This window comes from Alligator sinensis, unplaced genomic scaffold, assembly GCF_000455745.1.
Source record: "Alligator sinensis unplaced genomic scaffold, ASM45574v1 scaffold324_1, whole genome shotgun sequence".
Taxonomy (NCBI): Eukaryota; Metazoa; Chordata; order Crocodylia; family Alligatoridae; genus Alligator; species Alligator sinensis.
The window spans coordinates 1,476,647-1,494,473 of NW_005842188.1; the positions used below are offsets into that span (position 1 = coordinate 1,476,647).

The 17,827-nt window shown below is 47.4% G+C and overlaps 1 protein-coding gene across 2 annotated transcripts in view; it reads left to right on the forward strand.

Moving 5' to 3' along the window:
- The first annotated feature begins 3,151 nt into the window (after nt 1-3,151).
- The window catches only part of WDFY2 (WD repeat and FYVE domain containing 2), a 123,072-nt gene continuing 108,396 nt past the window's right edge, over nt 3,152-17,827 (forward strand). For both annotated transcript variants that reach the window (XR_003094689.1, XM_006026288.3), the window contains exon 1: nt 3,152-3,386. Coding sequence is in view for 1 of the 2 variants with exons in the window: in XM_006026288.3 (XP_006026350.1) it covers nt 3,250-3,386 (137 nt within the window). In the remaining variant the exon portion in view is untranslated. The remainder of the gene's footprint in view (nt 3,387-17,827) is intronic.

Sequence of the window (17,827 nt, forward strand, 5' to 3'; positions counted from 1 at the left end):
GTTGTCAGTTGCCCCATCGGGTTCACCAGGGGTCCAATGTTGCCCCTGCTTTTCCTCCGGCTCCCCACATATCTGAAAAAGGACTTTTTATTGTCCTTGATGCTCAAAGCTAGTTGGAGTTCAGTTGCAGCCTTGGCTTTCCTGGTATTCTCCCTACAGGACCGGGCCAGTGCAGAATAATCCTCCTTGGAGGTGACTCCCATCCTTCATCTTTTGTAGGCCTTTCTTTTTAGCCTCAGGAGGTCTGCTAGGTCCCTGGAGAGCCAGGGGGGCTGCTGTGCCCTCTTGCTGCCTTTCCTACGAGATGATATTTTAAAATTATTTTTGATGTAATGTGTGTAAGACATCTAAGTAAATATGTATGAAAATAGTGTAGCTCTATAAAGTTCTCTCACTACATATATCAACCGTCAATATTGCAGAAGACAACCAGCTAAAGTTTTACTTCAGCTTCTGATTACCACAATATCATAGATACGGTTACATAAAGTAGCCAGCCGTTCCTCTGTGCAGGGGGGCATTTTGGTGTTACTACACAAACAGAATTTGGCTGTAAAGCAGATGGGCATTGGCTCAAGGAGCTCATCTCAGTGAAAACAGATCCACAATATGTAAATTTGATCTAGGGGCTCTTACTCCATCCCTCTCTCCATTCAGACTAGAGTGGTTGTTAGCTGTATTAGTTAATGCCAGGCAGAAGGCAAGAGAGGTTTTTTGAGTGGGCAGCGGTTCTCCACCAGGGTTACACAAGACGCAGTCAGGTGTACAATAAAGGTGCTCCCACTATGGGCACCACTGCTGCAACCGGGTGAAATTGTCCAGCACATCAATGTGTCTGGGAGGAGCATGTAGGTTTGGACTGGGAAGGACTGCAATAGGAGCAGATTCTCCTGCCTGCATTAGATTTATTACTTTCATCTGGCTGTGGTAGAGGCAACACCCTGGTTGAGAACCTGAGCTAAAGCTGCGATAAGCAAGGATCCTGGTTTTCTCAGATTTAACACCTCCCCCCCCCCAATTTTTGGTTAAAAAAAGTAGCCCCAAATACACATTTTTGTCATTAAAATGAAACACCACTATATATATATCAGTGGTGTTTGTTTCACTTTAATCATGGAAAAATGTGGATTTGGGGTTACTTTTCTTTAACCAAAAATTGGGAATTTTTTTTTTAAATCAGAGAAAAGTGGGATCTCTGGTGAGCTAAGGCAACACAAAAGTGGTTCTCAATTGTGCCACCACTAAATTTAGAAAAGTTATGGAGACGTGCCTTGAATTTAAAAAGGTTGAGCACCACTGCTTTAGAAACTAACTGGTTCAGACAGGAGGCATGGTAGGATGGCACCTTACAGGTGAACAGGTTCAGAGAAGCATAAGCTTTTGTAGGTGACACCTTGCTTTGTCAGATCCTTATGTTCCTCTGAACCATATAGCCTTGAACATGCCACCTTGCCCTGCCTTCTGATTTCTGACTAAGATGGCTAGTTATGTCTTTAACTGTTGGAGTGATGTAATAGTGGTGGTACAGGAAATCCTAGGACCATCCCTGCCTTGTAAGAGCCAAAGATTTTTATGGATGATATCTTTTATTGGACCAACTGCACATTTGGGAAAGACTTGGACAAGCTTTTGAATGCCACACATGAAAAAGAATGCATTGTATTTGAAAGCTCATCTAAGTCTGTCCAAACCATGCAGCTCACCCTATAAAAGATATCTTTGCCTCTTATATACCTCTAACTTTGTGGTTCTCAACATTGTTTTGACTTGAGGCATCCCACATTAAACTCCAGCCACTCCTCGGAAAATTCCATTGCAAAACCCCCCCGCAAAAAAAACCCTCTGAATATTTTTAACTGTGGATTCCTGTTTGAAATCTTTGGGTTTAGCTTGTGAATTGTGCTTGTTCACCTAACAAGGAATGCTGCCTGGCCTCCCAAGGAAGGATTTCAAGGCACCCTGATGAAGAATGGCTGCTCCGACTGGCTCAGAGGCAGGATTTTTTTTTTTTTTGGAAATATTTTTGTATTCCAGGACAAATTAGGCAAATCAGTTCCGAATGCTCTCGACTGAGCAACGCTCAATCATTCAAACACCATATGTGGCACTACAACAGGCAAGTTTCCTCCAGCCCACACTTTTCAGCCTGGGGCTTCAGATACTCCCAAATCCATCGGTGGGCATCCTACGTGCAGGCGCAAACCCAGAGTTTTGGATTTCAAATGCCCCGGAGTCTCACTTGCCCTTAACCAAAGGTCACAGGAGCAAGCTAGGAAGGAGTCCCCCATTTCAGTAAAGTAGGCTTGTAGCTGAGATCCTCCCACTGGGCACTGACCAGGGGGGAGCTAATTACAAGACTCACAAGGCGCCCTGTCTGCAGCGCATTGGACCGGTGCACCCTCCACTACACATTACCATTTAAAGCCATCTTGGTTGGGGTAACGCACCAGTGCAGGGACTACACTTGATCTTAGTCCACACGAGACCTTAGAGGCAACCACCTTCTCCCTCAAGGGCTGTCAACGGAAAGCAGGGATTGAAGGGAATTGAAATGCAAAGGCCTAGGGAGGGGGAAGGGGAAGCCCCCTCAGAGGCGTGAAGAAGGTGGTTTGAATAGATCCAGAAGGCAGATTGAGCGCCACGGGTTGCAAAAGCCAGGCCAGGTACTACGGGAACAGGGGCTGTGCGAGCAGGGCTCGAATTACACTTGCATTCTTGTGGGGTCTGAAACAAATAAATCAAATCGGTTCATTGATGGAGCCCCTGAGAAGGGGCAATCCGATTGGAAACCCCGCCAGGTTATGATTCTCAAATCCTACAGGGGGGGTCTCGTCTCTTATGGCGGGGGCTCAGCTCCCCCTTAATTCTTACTCTGACCGGGAGCACCAAAGCTGCGCCCTTTGCTCACCTTCCCCCGCGGCCCTAGAGGCAAAACCCGCCGCCTGCAGCAGGGTGCGGGACTGGACTCCGGCTCGCCCTTCCCAGCGGGAACTTCCCCGGTGCGCTCCCCCCGCGCCTGCGCACAAGCCACCCAAACGTTCCGAGCCCCCGGGATACAGGTGGGGGTGTGGGTTGGACCTGAGCATGCGCGGTGGAAGGGGCGGGGCTCCCGGAAGCGCCGCTGCCCCATTGGCCCGGGCGGGTGGGCGGGGTGTGCGCTGCGCTGCAGGAGGCCGCCCTGGCGCGGGGTGCAGCGCACCGAAACAGGCGTCGTCGTCGCCGGTCTTCGCTCCTCGCCCGTTGTCGCCCATGGCTGCCGAGCCCCAGCCCCAGGGGCTGACCCGCAAGCCCGTCCTGCTGGGCGCGGTGGAGGAATCACACGACGTGGTGAACATGGCAGCGATCGTGCCCAAGGAGGACGGCGTCATCAGCGTCTCCGAGGACAGGTACCGGCGCCGGGCGTGTGCGGGTCCTGGCGCTACCCCGGCCCGGCCCGTGGTGCGGTGCGAGAGCAGAGGCTGCGCGGGATGGGCCCGCACGCTGCTTGGCTCCGGGTGCTGTAGCCCGGCCCGGCCGGGCCCGGCCCGCGGGAGAAAGAAGCGTTTCTTCGTGGCTCCTCTCGGAGCAGTTGCACATCAGCCCCGATCCCGACCCTGCCTCGGCTGGCGCAGTTGCTGAAGCCTCTGCAGCCTTGTTATGCCCGGCCGGGTGCAGGTGGTTGGGGGGAACTCAGGTCCTCTACCCCCCTCCCCCCACAGTGGGTGGGGAGAGACCTGATAAAAGCAGGAGTCAGCCTGCAAGAGTTAAGGCTGAAAGCCCAGAGGAGGGCACTGAGAATGATGGGTGGTTTGGAGGGGCTTCCACAAGAGGACTGCAGAGGGAGGCCCACTCTGTTTAGCAGAGCTGCTTGAAAGGGGGGTGCGGTGAGGGTTTCCAAAATACTCACTGGGGAGGAGAAAGTAAAGAGGAATTGACTGTTGGCTCTCTTGCGCAAGATGAGAGCTAGGGGTCACCAAATGAAACAAGCAGGTAATAAGTTTAAAAACTAACAAAAATAAGTTATTTTTCATACAGCGTGTCATTAAAGGGTGGCATTCGTTGCCACGAGTTGTGGTGGCAACTGATGGTGTAGCCAGATTCAAAAAGGGATTGCACGAATTCTTGGTGGAAAGGGATATCCATAGCTATTGAGCATGGGAGTTGAGGAACTGAATCGGAGCTTGTTAGACTTCTAATGCTGGAGGCTGCAAGTGAGAGAGGGACAGCAGGGCAAAAAAACCCAACCCTGGTCATACCCAGTTCTCTCTCTCTCTTCCTTCATCCACTCTCTACCACTCTGTAACCCAGGGGAGTTAGGGACAAGACCTCTGAATCGGAACTTCCTAGACCTGAAATGCTGGAGGCTGCAAGTGGGAGAGGAACAGAGGGGAGGGGGACCTTGGTCATACCCAGGGGAACAGATAGCTGTATTGGTCTACAAGCAAAAGGAATCAGAACTCTGGGTTGAGGTGATATCTTTTATTAGACCAATTAGATATCTGCAAAAAAAAAAAAAAAGTCTTTATTTGCAAGCTTTTAGGCACACTCAAAAGGGATCACCTCAACCCAGAGCTCTGGTTCCTTGTCATAGCAGGTCACTCTCCCTTGCACTACCTGCAGTGTGACACAAGCTACTGGGCAAGATGGACCTATGGTCCGATCCAGCAAATGGCAGTTATGCTTTTGTTTTATTTCAGTTGGTACATGCCCTCCTGCACGTAAAAAAAAAAATATATATATATATATATTTTTTTTAAAAGGCATCTTGCTAAAGATGTGCTGTCCCTTAAAATGAAAGTTATCTTAGTCTGAATTGGAGACCATGAAATGGCCCTTCCATGTAGCATCGCTCAAGTAGAAATCATGCAGTGTATGTGCCTAAGAAAGATGCTTCAGTGTTGCCAAGTGAGTATGCCTTTGAGACTGATCAGATACTTTCTGCAGAGCTTATTAGCTCAGTGTTGTCACTAAAGAGTGTCTGCTCGTATCTGGGTACTCCAGTCTGCAAACTAGCGCTTTTATTTTGCGTCTTAGTCCTTATTATAATCATAGTTTCTGGCTCCATGTTAGATGTACAAACCATGCAAAATGTAATATACATTCATTTAAGTGCTGGGCTATAGTAAGCCTTAGTGTCTGGTATGAAGAAAAAAGCCCCTTACTTATAGTCGGGTGACAGATGGAACTGATAGTGACAGAAAATGTCATATTTGCTTTGAGAAGCATTATGGCCAAAATCTGCTGTCATCCAAGTTGAGTACAGTTGGGTATACAGGCTTGGTCCATGGTAATTGGCTGGAATGATTAAACTTGATCTGTAAGAAAGTACTTCTCAAACATTAATTCCATTAATTTTTAATAGAAAGAAATGTAATATACTCTCCCCTTAACAAGGAGGATGAAGCATCTACTTTTTTTTCTTGTATTACTGCTTAACCTATGCAAAGCATGAAGAATAGTAACCTGACCCTGTGGGGTAGTTTCTATGCAGGGAAGTAGTCAGCATGAGTTCTCCCTTAGCTGCACTAATAATTGAGACTGTGGCCTGAATGAGCCCATAGCAAAACAGAAATCTGCAGATTCTTGTCAAGAAATCTTGTACTTTAATTGGTATAGCAAAAGATAATGGAGCCTGCCTATTGCTAGTGAGATGTTGGCAATACAGACTGGATTTAGGGAAATTAGACATGACTTAATTTGGAAACCTCCAGCTTCTAACTATCTTTTGTTTCAAGCCACTAAGAAAACCGGTTCACAATCCTTAAGTGTTTGCGTCTTTGAAATCCTTCAGGCAATTTTCCTGCGGTTAGTACTTTAGATAGAAGAGGATTTATATAAGTAGGCACTGATGTCTGGATTTGTAGCGGCAATAGTGTTTTGTTTCAGTAGTTAACCTCTTCCCAACAAAAGTGTTTTGAATTTTATTTGGAGGGAATAGTAAATTGGACGGAGAACTTGAAGCCTTCTGGCTATTCTAAAGCAAGAGCATGGCTTGGGAAAGCTCCGAGTGATATGACTTTTTTCATAGATGCTAGGGTCAGAAAGGACCTCAACAGATGCTCGAGTCCGACCCCCACCGCCAGATGCCTATCCTATTTTTTTTGCTTTTAAAAACACCTCTGCACTACCTTTTATTATCTTAGTCCACTGACAGGTACAGCCTAATTTAAAGCCATGACAAGATCTAATCCCAACAGTCGCAATTCCTGTCATGCCATATGTGCATGGCAAGATAGGGGTCCAATCCCAAAATCCCACAACTCCACCCTACTTGCCAGTGCAGGGGGAGCCCAGAATCATGATCTTGGGCTCCCCTTGCACCAGCAAGTTGAAAGCCAAGTACCCGACAATCAGCTAATTGTTGGCTTGCTTTGGGGAACTATGCCTAGTCTTGAACTGGCCCCAGTGTGGTTCCTACCAGCCAATGATTAGACCACACTGGGGCTCAAACCAGCCCTGGTGCAGAACCAGAGCCCTCTGACCATCAGCTGATAGCCAGCTGGATCTGGGACTACACCAGGGCTGGGTTGAGCCTGATACAGTCCTGTATCCATCTGACAATTGGTGATTTCTTACAGGTGGTGACCACACCAGGGCCAGCTGGAAACCCCAGTGTGGGCCACCCTGCCACACATTTAACTTAAAGCTCAGTGGAAACCAGCCACAAAATTATTACACATCTTGAGTACATTTCTGTGTACAAAATTATTATGTACTTCCTGGGTTGGTTTCTTCATTTGTGTTTTGCACCATTCATTGTATGAAAGTGTAGTTGGGTTACTAGTTAAGATGTGATTAACTGGCCAAGTGCATCTTAAGTTTAGCATCTGCAAGAAACCTTATTAAGGTTCATTCTGTATTGGCCTCTAAATAAGGAGATTTCTTAAATATCTTTGACGGTGATTTAAAAAAACAAAGCCAAAAAAAAAGCCTTATATTGGATGTGGAGAGCCATCCGTCTAATGAATGATGTGTAATCAGCTGATGTGACAAATCTGTTCTATGTATTGCTTATGTGAGATGCTTTGCAACTTTTGTGAAATTAATTAAAGCAGGGGTTGGCAACCTATGGCCCATGGGCTGGATCTGGCTTGCAGAGCCTTTGGATCCAGCCCATAGAATAGTGTCTTCAATAGTGTTCAGTGGCTGGGGACTCGCATTGTGCCACATTAGTCAGCCACTTGGCCCCTCTGGCAGAGTGGGGGTGGGGATTGGGATCTCATCTACTATGCCACAGTTGAGTGGCACAGGCTCCAGTAGTGGGGAGAAGGACCCAGCCACCATCAGTGTTAATGCCTGCCTGCCTCTGAATAGATCAGGGTCATTCTGCCCCACCCTGAGTTGCTTGCGTTCAAGTGTAGAATAGCGATCTGTGGTCAGTGGGTTTCAGTGTAGTACCCATATGTGAGGCACAAAGGAACAAATGTCCAACTCTTCTTTACCTGAAGTAGTGAATACACCTGTTCAGGCAGGTGAAAGTGGTAGGAGTGGCAGTTAGTTATCCAGGAATGTTTTAATGCATCCAAGTGAAGATCTAAGAACAAGATTACAGTACAAGCTTTTTTCTGCATTGCCCTGCCAGGCAACAAGCTGCTGGATCTAACAGCCACCTAAGTCTAAACACGTAAAAGCCTGAGTCAGGCATGGCTTGGTTGGTGAGATGCCAGAGCTTTGACCCTTAAAGCGAAATGATTGGCACTGGATGGTATGATGGTAAAGCTGGTGACTGGTACCTTGGAATCTGCTTCCCTGGTTTAGAAAAATAGGGCTGGAATGGGCCTTGGGAGGTTGTGTGATTTGTTTCCTTACTTGGGACAGGATCATCCATGTCAATATCACCTTGTCCAATTGCCTGTTCTGTTTCCAAAGATGAAGATTCTACAGCTTCCGTAGGTAACCTGTTCTGGGTAATTTCTCTTGTTAAACATCTTCAACTGCTGTTAGCATAGTGGTGGGACACATTTAGAAATTGGCTAGTATAGACAACTTGGCTGATTTTCATAATTGTGAACTCTCTGAACTGTGCTTCGTATGAAAGGAAGTCCTATGCCTTAAGCTCCCACATCTGATGTTGAAAAATGTAGATCGTACAGTCGAGAATTACATCCCCCTTGACTGTTATCAGAGTGCAGCTGAACAGATGCTTTTGTCTGTAACTGAATTATCAACCCTCTGCATATCCTGTCTTTTTGGTGTATGTATTTAAAGTAGTGCTGGAACCCAAAAGAATACTGTTAAGGACATTCCTTTGTAGGAAGAAATTGAGATTTCCATACCTTATTTCACCAGAGTAATTTGGGGCTGTTTTTAGCATTCTTCTAAAAGCCTTTTTGAAGTACTAAAATTTTGGCCTTCCAGCTCTTAAATATTTAGAATATCTTATCAGGAAATCAGACATACAGTGACAGGCTATATTGCCTGTACAAATCTATACCTGGGAAATATTGTCTGTGGAATTGGATGCTGTGTTCAGAGCAATAAGAGAAGATGAGCTAGGAGGCATATTTTCCGTAAGCTTGAGAGCTGAATGCATGTCTGCGGTCAAAATGATACTTACTAGTAAGCTGATTGGCTTGCAGCAAAAACTCAATAAAATGTCTGCCTCGGGTATAAGATCTGACTGACTGGTTGTCTGTTTGAATACTCTGTAGAAGCTTATATGCATTCGCACTCTAGCTTGCTGTAATAGTAGTAATTTATTTGCTCAGTGCTGTAGGTGTGGATGCTGCTTTACAGGTGAACAAAAATGGCAGCTCTTTGCCCTCAGGGACTTTAAAATAAGAATCTGCAGCTTGGTCGTTAGTGGTGTGTGTGTGTGTGTGTGTGTACACGCCTGCCCATTCATGTATGAGGAAGCTAGTGCTACAGATACAAAAGGTTATTGTTATGGCTACATCTTCGGGATTCTTTGGGACTTTCTTAAAACTAAACTAACTTGCTGCAATACAACTTGATCAGTATTTTGGAATAAGAACTAGGGTGGAGGTCAGTGGCAGAAGCCTGAATACTGGGAAATGACTGGGGGCGGGCGGGAGGCTCAATAGCTCAGAGGGTCAGAAGATCTTCCAGATGTTGAAGTCAACACAAGAAAAATAACTTCTCTATCGAAATGGGGATTAGCACATGAGAAGTCCTGCTGAGTGTTTGTTTGTGTTTTAAAATGTGTGCAGTTAAGTGACATGTTCTAGCATATCACATGATATTTTTTTTTATGCATGGACAATGGGGTGGCATGGGTTGAAGTACAGCCAGGTGAGTTGTTCAGTTTTGGTGATAAGCTAGCAGCTCTCCAAAAGAGACACTAATCTTTATATGAATGCCAAAGTGCAAGGGATGCACAGCGCTTTCTCACTTCAGCCATCCTGTGGCTGTTGCATGGTGCAGATCAATGCAGGCTTTCTTGGGGAAGCTCTTGTGCTTTGTGTTAAGTGAGTCTTCTACTTGACTTAAAGTTCTGGTGCAGGGATGGATGGGTGGCTGTGCAGTAAGGGCATGGCCTGGGCCTCTGAATAGCCATCTGGTGCCCCAGGGTGGGGGAAGTATCTTAGTCTGTTTTGTTTTCATGTGTGAGGGTTAAGGATTATCCTTTGGCTGTGTGTGGATAGCTCTACTGTCATCTTGAAAGGTAAATAACTACTTGATATAACCTTCACCTGATTAGGCCAGCTTAAGGCAGCTTTATTTTAGATCAGCTATTAAATAGTGGCATGCACCAACCCTGAATTTCCTGTGAATCTCATTTTTGACTGTCCCTCTTCCCGAGCACAACCTCTCTGGCCCTTCTTTACTTCAATTAGGGCTGCTTACACAGCCCTAAGAAGCATATCTTGGACCTCTGTCACACTCCTGCCTTGGTGCCTTTCATCCTTGGTGAGGCTAGCTGGGAACTCAAATCTTTGTGTCCCTGACATTAATAGTGGGATACCACCTCTCCCCCTCCTCACTCAGACACTGGCTAGATATGGTAGGATGTTTTATTTTACCCATGCCTCTTCTGAGGGATTTGGGGTGGCACTGACCTGGGGGTGGAGGGGATGGGATTGATCCTATCTGGCTCCAGGCCTATTTGCCCGGCACCCACTGTTGGGAGCACTAGATGGAACAGGCAGTGTCTCCACAGAGACTGGCTGGGACCTTCACAGGCAGGGCATGCTCAGCCTGGCAAGTGGGATGAGGCCACGGTGCCTGGGAGAGGGATGTCCAGGGTTGTGGGGCGGTGACAGTGTGGGACTGGAGTGCGAGGCTGGGACCTGTGGCAGAGCCATGATCTGTTCCCTGCTCCCCCTGTAATGGGCTCTAGTTCTGTGGGCACGAACATGTGGGTACCAGATTGCAGATCAGCCCCATCCCCTGTATAGATGCTGCTTCCCACTCACCCACGTCCCTGTCTCAGCCACTTGGCCAAGCGCACCCTACCTGTGGGGGTCCCAGCCAGTCTCTGTGGAGAACCCACCTGCCTGCTCTGTCCATTACCCCTGGCAGTGGGTATGGGGTGGATGGGCAGTCAGGGTGGGTCTAGCGGTGGCAGTGACATTAATAGCAGCAGCCTGAAATATCCACAGTCCCCAGGACTGCCGGGAAGCTGAGTCTGGCTGCCACCGTGTGAGTGGGGTTGGCAGGGTCAGCCTCATGTGCCGCGGACTGGGCTGACCCCCTGTCTCTGGACCAGACAGGGCCAAGGGACCTGCCATATGCCAGATAGAATCTCTTGGCAGGCTGGATTCAGCCCACGGGTCGTATTTTGCCCAACCCTCCTCTAAACCTTTCTGAAGACACTGGATACTTCCCTCAGGCTGGTCTGTTAGGGTAGGAACAAACTGGAGAATGCCACGTATGATGAACACACAATAGAAAGCTGCCCCTGGACTGCTTTCCTTTGCAAGGAAGTCCTATGCTGTGAATTCCCATATCTGATCCTGGTCTTGTTTGGGCTCAGTGGGCCAAGAACCAATTTCCAGTAGGCTTTCTGGCACCTTAGAGTGGTTACACTGTTGGTCTTGAGGTAAGTAATTTTTAGAAGGGGGAAGAACGAGCAGCTTGTTCATTGGGCCAGATTCTTCCTGTATTTCTTTAGCGGTACCCCTTCCAACAATTTGCGCTCCCCCAGCAACGTACTCTTAAGTTCCCCAGCAACTGTTTCTATTTGCCTGGTAATATATGCTTCTAAGCATATATTCTATTACTAATATAACTACTTCTAAGCGGCAGAGCAGAGTGCTCCAAAATGAAATGCAGCGTTACCTATGTAAACCTCTATTCACAGCTGCCACAATCCTTCAAAGGAAAAGTAGCTTTTTCTTCAAGTGTCTCCTTAAAGGTAGAGCAAAGAAACAGGAGAGAAGATGGCTGAGTGAAATGCAAGCAAGTTGTTCCTGTGCCTTAGAGCTCAAAAGTATTTATGAACAAAAGGCACTACCCTAAGGAAAGGAACTGGTCCTGGCAGAAAACCTGTCTGCACTATTGCCTTCTATTCAGAGTAATCTCTGGAAGAAATCCTGGGAGATGATTTATTTGTAAAAGCCACTTGAAAGCTTTTGGCTATTTTTCCTGTATACGCAATACATGCTTTTTAAGCTGGGGCCCTTTCATCCATGTATCCAACTTTTTTTGCAGCCAAATGGAATGCACATGCCCACACACTGGTTCAGTGAGATCTGCTGCAGTGTCCATGGCAGCCTTGCTTAGGCAAAGTTAGGTGCCAGAATAATGTAGCTGTTTTCATGCTATCATACATGGGAAAGGATCTTGGATTTAGCTGTTTCCCTAACTATTAACAAAACTTATGGCAGAGAATGATAGCATCCTTTCATTTTTTCCATGGCTAAACATTGAAACACAGTTCCTTGCTGATCACCTTAGATGTGCTATTCTCAGCTCAAGCTACTATTCACTTTCTAGAGCACTCTTAGCACTTGTTTAAACATAGGGGATGCATTTACATGTGCACTTTACTGCAGAGTTGACCAATTAGTTCCACAATAAAAGGTCACCATCTACATATGCACCCATATTAGAGTACAGTAAATCGACTAACTCTGCTGTAGGATAGTATTGTCCTATGGCAGAATAATTTACACCACCACAAAGCATGTGTGGATGGTAACCAGGGCTGGCTGTGGCATGAAGGTGCCACAGTGCAGGGCCTGCCTGCCAGCTAGCCCCTGTACTGTAGCACCCTCATGCCTCAGCCAGCCCCTCTGCTGCCCAACCCTGGAGTCTGGGGCTGACCACCCCCGCCCTCCAATCCCCTTCCAGGTGGGGCTGCTTCACCTCAGCTTGAGTTGGTGCAGTCCTGGTTGCACATGTAAACACTTCACTTGGGAGCAGCTGACTCTGGTGCAAATTGTGCCAGAGTTTATTACATTGGGGGTCATTGCATGTGTAGATACACCCAGGGGGCGCAGCCACACGTGCAAACGTGTGCTTGCAGCAGCTCAAATAGAAGTGGTGCAAATTTGAGCCGGGACTTTTTGTCTTGGCGCATGTACTCGGACATGCACTTTGTTGTGGAGCAAATTGTGCCACTTGGGGCAAAATAACCCTGCCTGGCTCCTCCTGGATCTGCAGCCAGGGAGAGCTAAAGCCTGGGGCCAGCACCTGCACTGTTCCCAGCAGTATAAAAAAACTGCCCTGTCCTGGCCCCATCCATACAAAAAGGTGCCCTGGCAAACGGCTCAGGGCTACTCGCTCTCAGGAGCTTCTGGTGCCCGGCCATTGGTACCTGGGCACACTACCTCTTGTGCCAGCTGGACTGCTGCAGCAGCATCCCAAATCCATTTTTAAAAATACCCCAAAATCCATGTTCTTCCACAGTACGTATGTATGTACGTACACACACACAAAATGCTTTATTGGTATATTTACAATGTTAAAGCAGTTTGGAAGCCTACCAGTGTCTCTATCGTCATGAAAAAATAAATTTTAACAACCTACATGTTGATGTGTGCTTTTGGTTTTCTTCACACATGATGGCTATGTGATGGGGGATGTGGTGTTTGCAGGAAGGGGGTGCAAAGGGGTGTGAGGGAAGGTGGGTGTGTGGAGGGATGTGGGCTGGTTGATCTGTGGGTAGGTGTGGGGCGATTGCTGGGGGGACTGTGGGTGTGGGGGACCTTGGGGGGGGTTGCTGCTCAGGAGGGGTGGGTCCCCTGGCCCCCATGGGATGCAGCTCCCCACACAGCACATGGAATGCTGGAGGGCCCCAGCCCCCCTGCCCAGGGCCCGTAACTGTTCACAGCAGCAGCTGGGTCCTGCTGGCCCTGGGGTTGCTTCTGCTGCCCAGCCGGGCTGGTCTCGTGGTGGCAGGACCCAGCTCAGCACATGAAGACCGCGTGCCGGGCCCAGCCAGGTCCTGGGGCTCCTCTGCAGCCTGGCCAGGCCAGGGCCATGGCAGCAAGAGCTGGTGGGGGACACGGTCCCGTCCCTGCGTGCCAGGCCCAGCTGGGTCCTGCCGCCCGGCCAGGCTGTTCTATAACAGCAGGATCTGGCCCAGTGTGTGGGGACCATGCAGAGCTGAGCTGGGGCTGCTGGTGCCACCCAGCCCAGCAGAGCTGGGTGAAACGAGCATCCCCAGGGCCGGCAGGACCTGTCTCAGCTCCACGTGGTCTCCGTGCGCCAGGCTAGGTCAGGTCCTGCCGCTATAGGAATAGCCTGGCTGGGCGGCAGAGTGGCCCCAAGGACAGCAGGACCCAGCTGGGCCCAGCACGCAGGGACCGCATGCTGCACTGAGTCTTGCTGCCATTGGTCCGGCCTGGCCGGGTGGCAGAGGGGCTGCTGGGCCCGGCACGCAGCAGATGGGCCCCAAGGCCGGTGACATGCTGCATCCTGCCTCTGCCCCTCCATGCCTGCAGGGGGGTGAGGACCTGGCACAACCCTATGTGGCTCTCTAGTGTGGCTTGCACTGGAGTGGGTCACACAGCTCCAGGAGGTGCGGCTCCTGTGCGCGCCTCCCAGAGCCGTGTGACCTACTTCAGTGCAAAGCCGGACAAGTGAGCCGCACTGATCTGGCCTAGGTCCTCACCCCCCACAGCCCTGGGGACATTTCCCTCCCTCCCCCCCCTGCCTTTTTTTTGTTCCCGCAGGTGCCTCTTGCCCCGCCTCAAAGGGGTTTGAGGCGGGGCAAGAGGCATGTGAGCGCTCATCTGGATGTGCCCAGGGAATATAGTGTTAAAGCATGGGTTTTTTTTTCTTCTGTATAAAAAAAAAAAACATGGCAAGTCTACCACTTCTGTTTTACTTGGCAAGTTTAGTGAGGTGTTGTAAATGATGTTAGGTGTAAGTGTCTATTCTTACTTTAAAGTGTTGTTAAAAAGGAAGAGCTAAGGGTTTCTTTTTTTTTTTTTTTTTTTTTTTTTTTGCCCAGCCTTATAGAGGAACATCAGTGAATAAGCAACTTTGCAAGGCAGTATCTTCAGTTGGATTTATTGTACGTAGCTGGCTTTTTCAGCACTAATCTGCAGAGTTCTCTGCTATATGGAAAAGTCTGTTATTACTCTTCTGAAGTGAGCAGGCTTGCTGCTTTTCACCAACCCAGTCTTCTAATTCATCATGGGTACAAATAATATCAATGTTGAGAGGGAAATTAATTGTTCGGCGTCGGAAGAGTGCATAAGCATGTGAGAGAATCTTCCTTGTGACTTAAGGTATAGTCTGCTTTGTCTCGTCTGTCCATTGCTTAGTGCAGGCTTAATAATTCTAGTTTTAGTTCCTAATAATTTATAATTAAGTTATAATAACCAGGCACATGGTTACAGATGCACTAGGCATCTGACTAGTATTTAAAGGTCCTATGGTAAACTTTTCTTATTTTTTTTTTTTTTTTTCAATCTGCAATAAGTTCTAATCATGCTTTTGTGCTAGGATGTTTACCTTAGCTTAAAAGAGGATAAGGAATAGCAAAAATGTAACTGCAATTGAACCAGGCTTATGCTTGACAGAAAAGGGAACTGAGGGTACCTTCGTTGGCTAGAACTGAGGGTAGTGTTTTTTTTGGCAGGATACAATTTTGATTCTTAGAACCGTGGCTAAGAGAAGTCTCGTGTTTGCCTTTATCCCTTTTCCTTCATTCAAACTATTTATGTAATTTGTAATGCATTGGACTTGGTGAGTGCTTAAAGGGGAAGAAGGGAAGCTTTCAGTTCTGCAGCTACAGCACTAGTCTAATAAAAAATAAGGCAAAGGAAGAATGATAAGTAAACCTGGTTGTTGGATGCTTTCATTCTCTGCCTTAAAGCTTTTTCAAATGGCACAACAAAACTTCTATAATAGTTAAGGAAATAGGCTGGAGTTTGCTTCCTTCTTGCTTTGAACATTTTGTGCCAGCATATGGAATCTCATGCTCGTTTTTCTGTAGATATCACTCACTATCACTCGGTCCTTCTGCCAGGCAATCTCTTGGGTGTGTTCTTAGTTTCCTTTCCCATCCTACATATAGTAAAACACCTCCTGAAGGTCATTTTAAACATGTTTTGGGATGCGGCACCGAGTGCTTTAATTAGCGAGCCTCGCTAATTAAAAGTGCCCATGCATGGCATATCAGCATCCCCGTGCTGGAAAAATGGTGGTGGGGTGCTTTGAACTAAAGCTCATCAAACGTGTTTTATTTCAAAGCACCCCGCTGCCATTTTTTTCAGTGCAGAGATGCAGAGGGTCACTGATGCTCATGACACGGAAGGCTGCCAGAGCATGGCAGTCTTCATGCTCCAGCAGACGTAATTAATCGAGTCTGCTCTGATGTGCTGGAAATCCAGCACATCAGAGCAGGCTCCCTGCACGTCTGTAGAAGCCTACTGATTTCAGTCTCCTTTCCAGCAGGCTTCACATTGGCTCCATGAACTGGGAAAGCTTTGTCTTTAAGATGGATGGTAAGACTTTTTGCCTCCAGTGTTTATTGGAAGGCTGTTTCAGAATTTTGCTGGCCTGATGGTTTACTACTAATTTCCAGCCTAAAGTGATTCATAACCAGTTTATACCTATTTGTGCATGTCCCAGCATAAATAAGCATTTCAAGAATGACTGGGTTGAACATGTGAAAGCCTCTCCTATTTTAACCTAGATTACAGGTGGGACCAGACAGGGGTGGAGTTTATGAAGATCTACATTCCCTGATACCACAGAGGTGAAGTTTTGGGGGTAGCTTACTTTGTCACGTGAAGTTAACTAAAAGCATCTACAATAAAGGATCTTCAGGATGGGGTCACAGATAAAGGCAGATCTGTAGTAATCAATCTTGTAAAGCTTGCTTTTTGTTTTGGTTTTTGTTTTGTTTGCTTTTGTCTTCAGTGAATGTCAGAAAGATGAGATGTTCTCTGGGAAATATCTGGAAGCTAGATTAGTGAGACACTTCAGTCACAGCTTTGAAGTTAACCGATGCTTTGTCCCTTTTTCTGTTTTTATCGGTGAAGAACAGACATTCAAAAAACCCAAGCCTGAATTGATTCGGTCTTTGCAGATTAGTCTAACATGCCTAGATTGAACTGAAAAGCAAGTGAATAGACATTCATTTTTGATTCCAGAAATGAAGCCACATGTCTGCAGTGGCTCAGGCTAGAAGTTGCAGGGTGCTAGGGCGAGCCATCCCTTCCCTTCCGCAGTGGCCAGAAAGCTGGAGGGAAGCTGAGCTGGGAGGAGGGTGGCCGCTGAGTATGATGGGGGGCAGGGACCCCTGCCAAGGTGTCTGGAGGGGGATGGGGGAAGCAGCCTTTGCCAGGTTTGCCTCTGAGTGGCAGGAGACATGGCCAGCCGGCGGCCTGGGCAACACCTCAGGTGAAGCGGGGGGAGGCAGAGGGTTTAATCCCTCTCCTTTCCTCCTTCCCTTCTCTGCTTGAGCCTGCTGTCCCATACTCCCTCCACCTCCACTCCAGTGGGGAAAAGTCTGGCAGGGCTCTGCCCTCACCAGGCAGACCAGACTGCATCTCCAGCCAGGTTAGAGAGCAGAGGGGTGGGCCCAGCCCTGCACTGCTTCAGCAGACTGCCCAGCCCCAGCCCAGGGCTACAAAGCATCCTGGGATGCTGGCGGACTGTGATTTAACTTGAACCAGGAAGAGGTCTGGGACAGAAGTTCCATAAACCGGTTTGACCTCAATCAGTTAAGTCTGATTCTGCATTCAACCAGGTTTACCTTAAACTAGTTTTGAAACTTTTTTACATGCACTGAACTTCTGTTCTGTTACTAGTTTTAACCAATTTCTGATCACTTAAACTGGTTTATATGTAACTTGTGTCCCTAGCCATTAAGTGCAAGCAAGCCATTAAGTGCCTTCACTTATCCTTAGGTGGACTCTTTCAGTTCTCCCATCTAAGTGGTTCTTGAACTTTTTAGACCCAAGACACTCCTTGTACATGAGGCACCCCTTGGAAAATGCCAACTCTTATTTTTCCATGGACAAAAAAGTAAAAACCACTACAGCAATGCTTTTGTTGCAAAGGACTCTAAACAACCACAACAATAATAATAAACCACAATAATGTTTTCGACACGGTGGATTCCCATTTGAAATCCCTGAGTTTATCCTGTGAATTGTATGCATGTGTTTGCATACCTAATAGTGCTAATATTGGATGCCACCCTGGTTGAGAATCATTGGTACAGACAGGTGAAATAAGTATGTTACTTCTAAGAGTATGGGAAGGGAGACTTAGCAGATTCGGGTAAAACAGGGTATAACTGTTTTGTCTGCTGTTTCCTGTAGTAAGTGGAAGCTAAATTGGGATAACTTACCATCCATTTCATGTAGGGGCCAATCATTGCAGTGTAGATTCAGTTATGTGATAGAAGCATACTGCTGGAACTGTTAGGGTGGATCAGCTGACACATTCACAAACGGTAGAGTTTTCCTCCTCTTTAAGA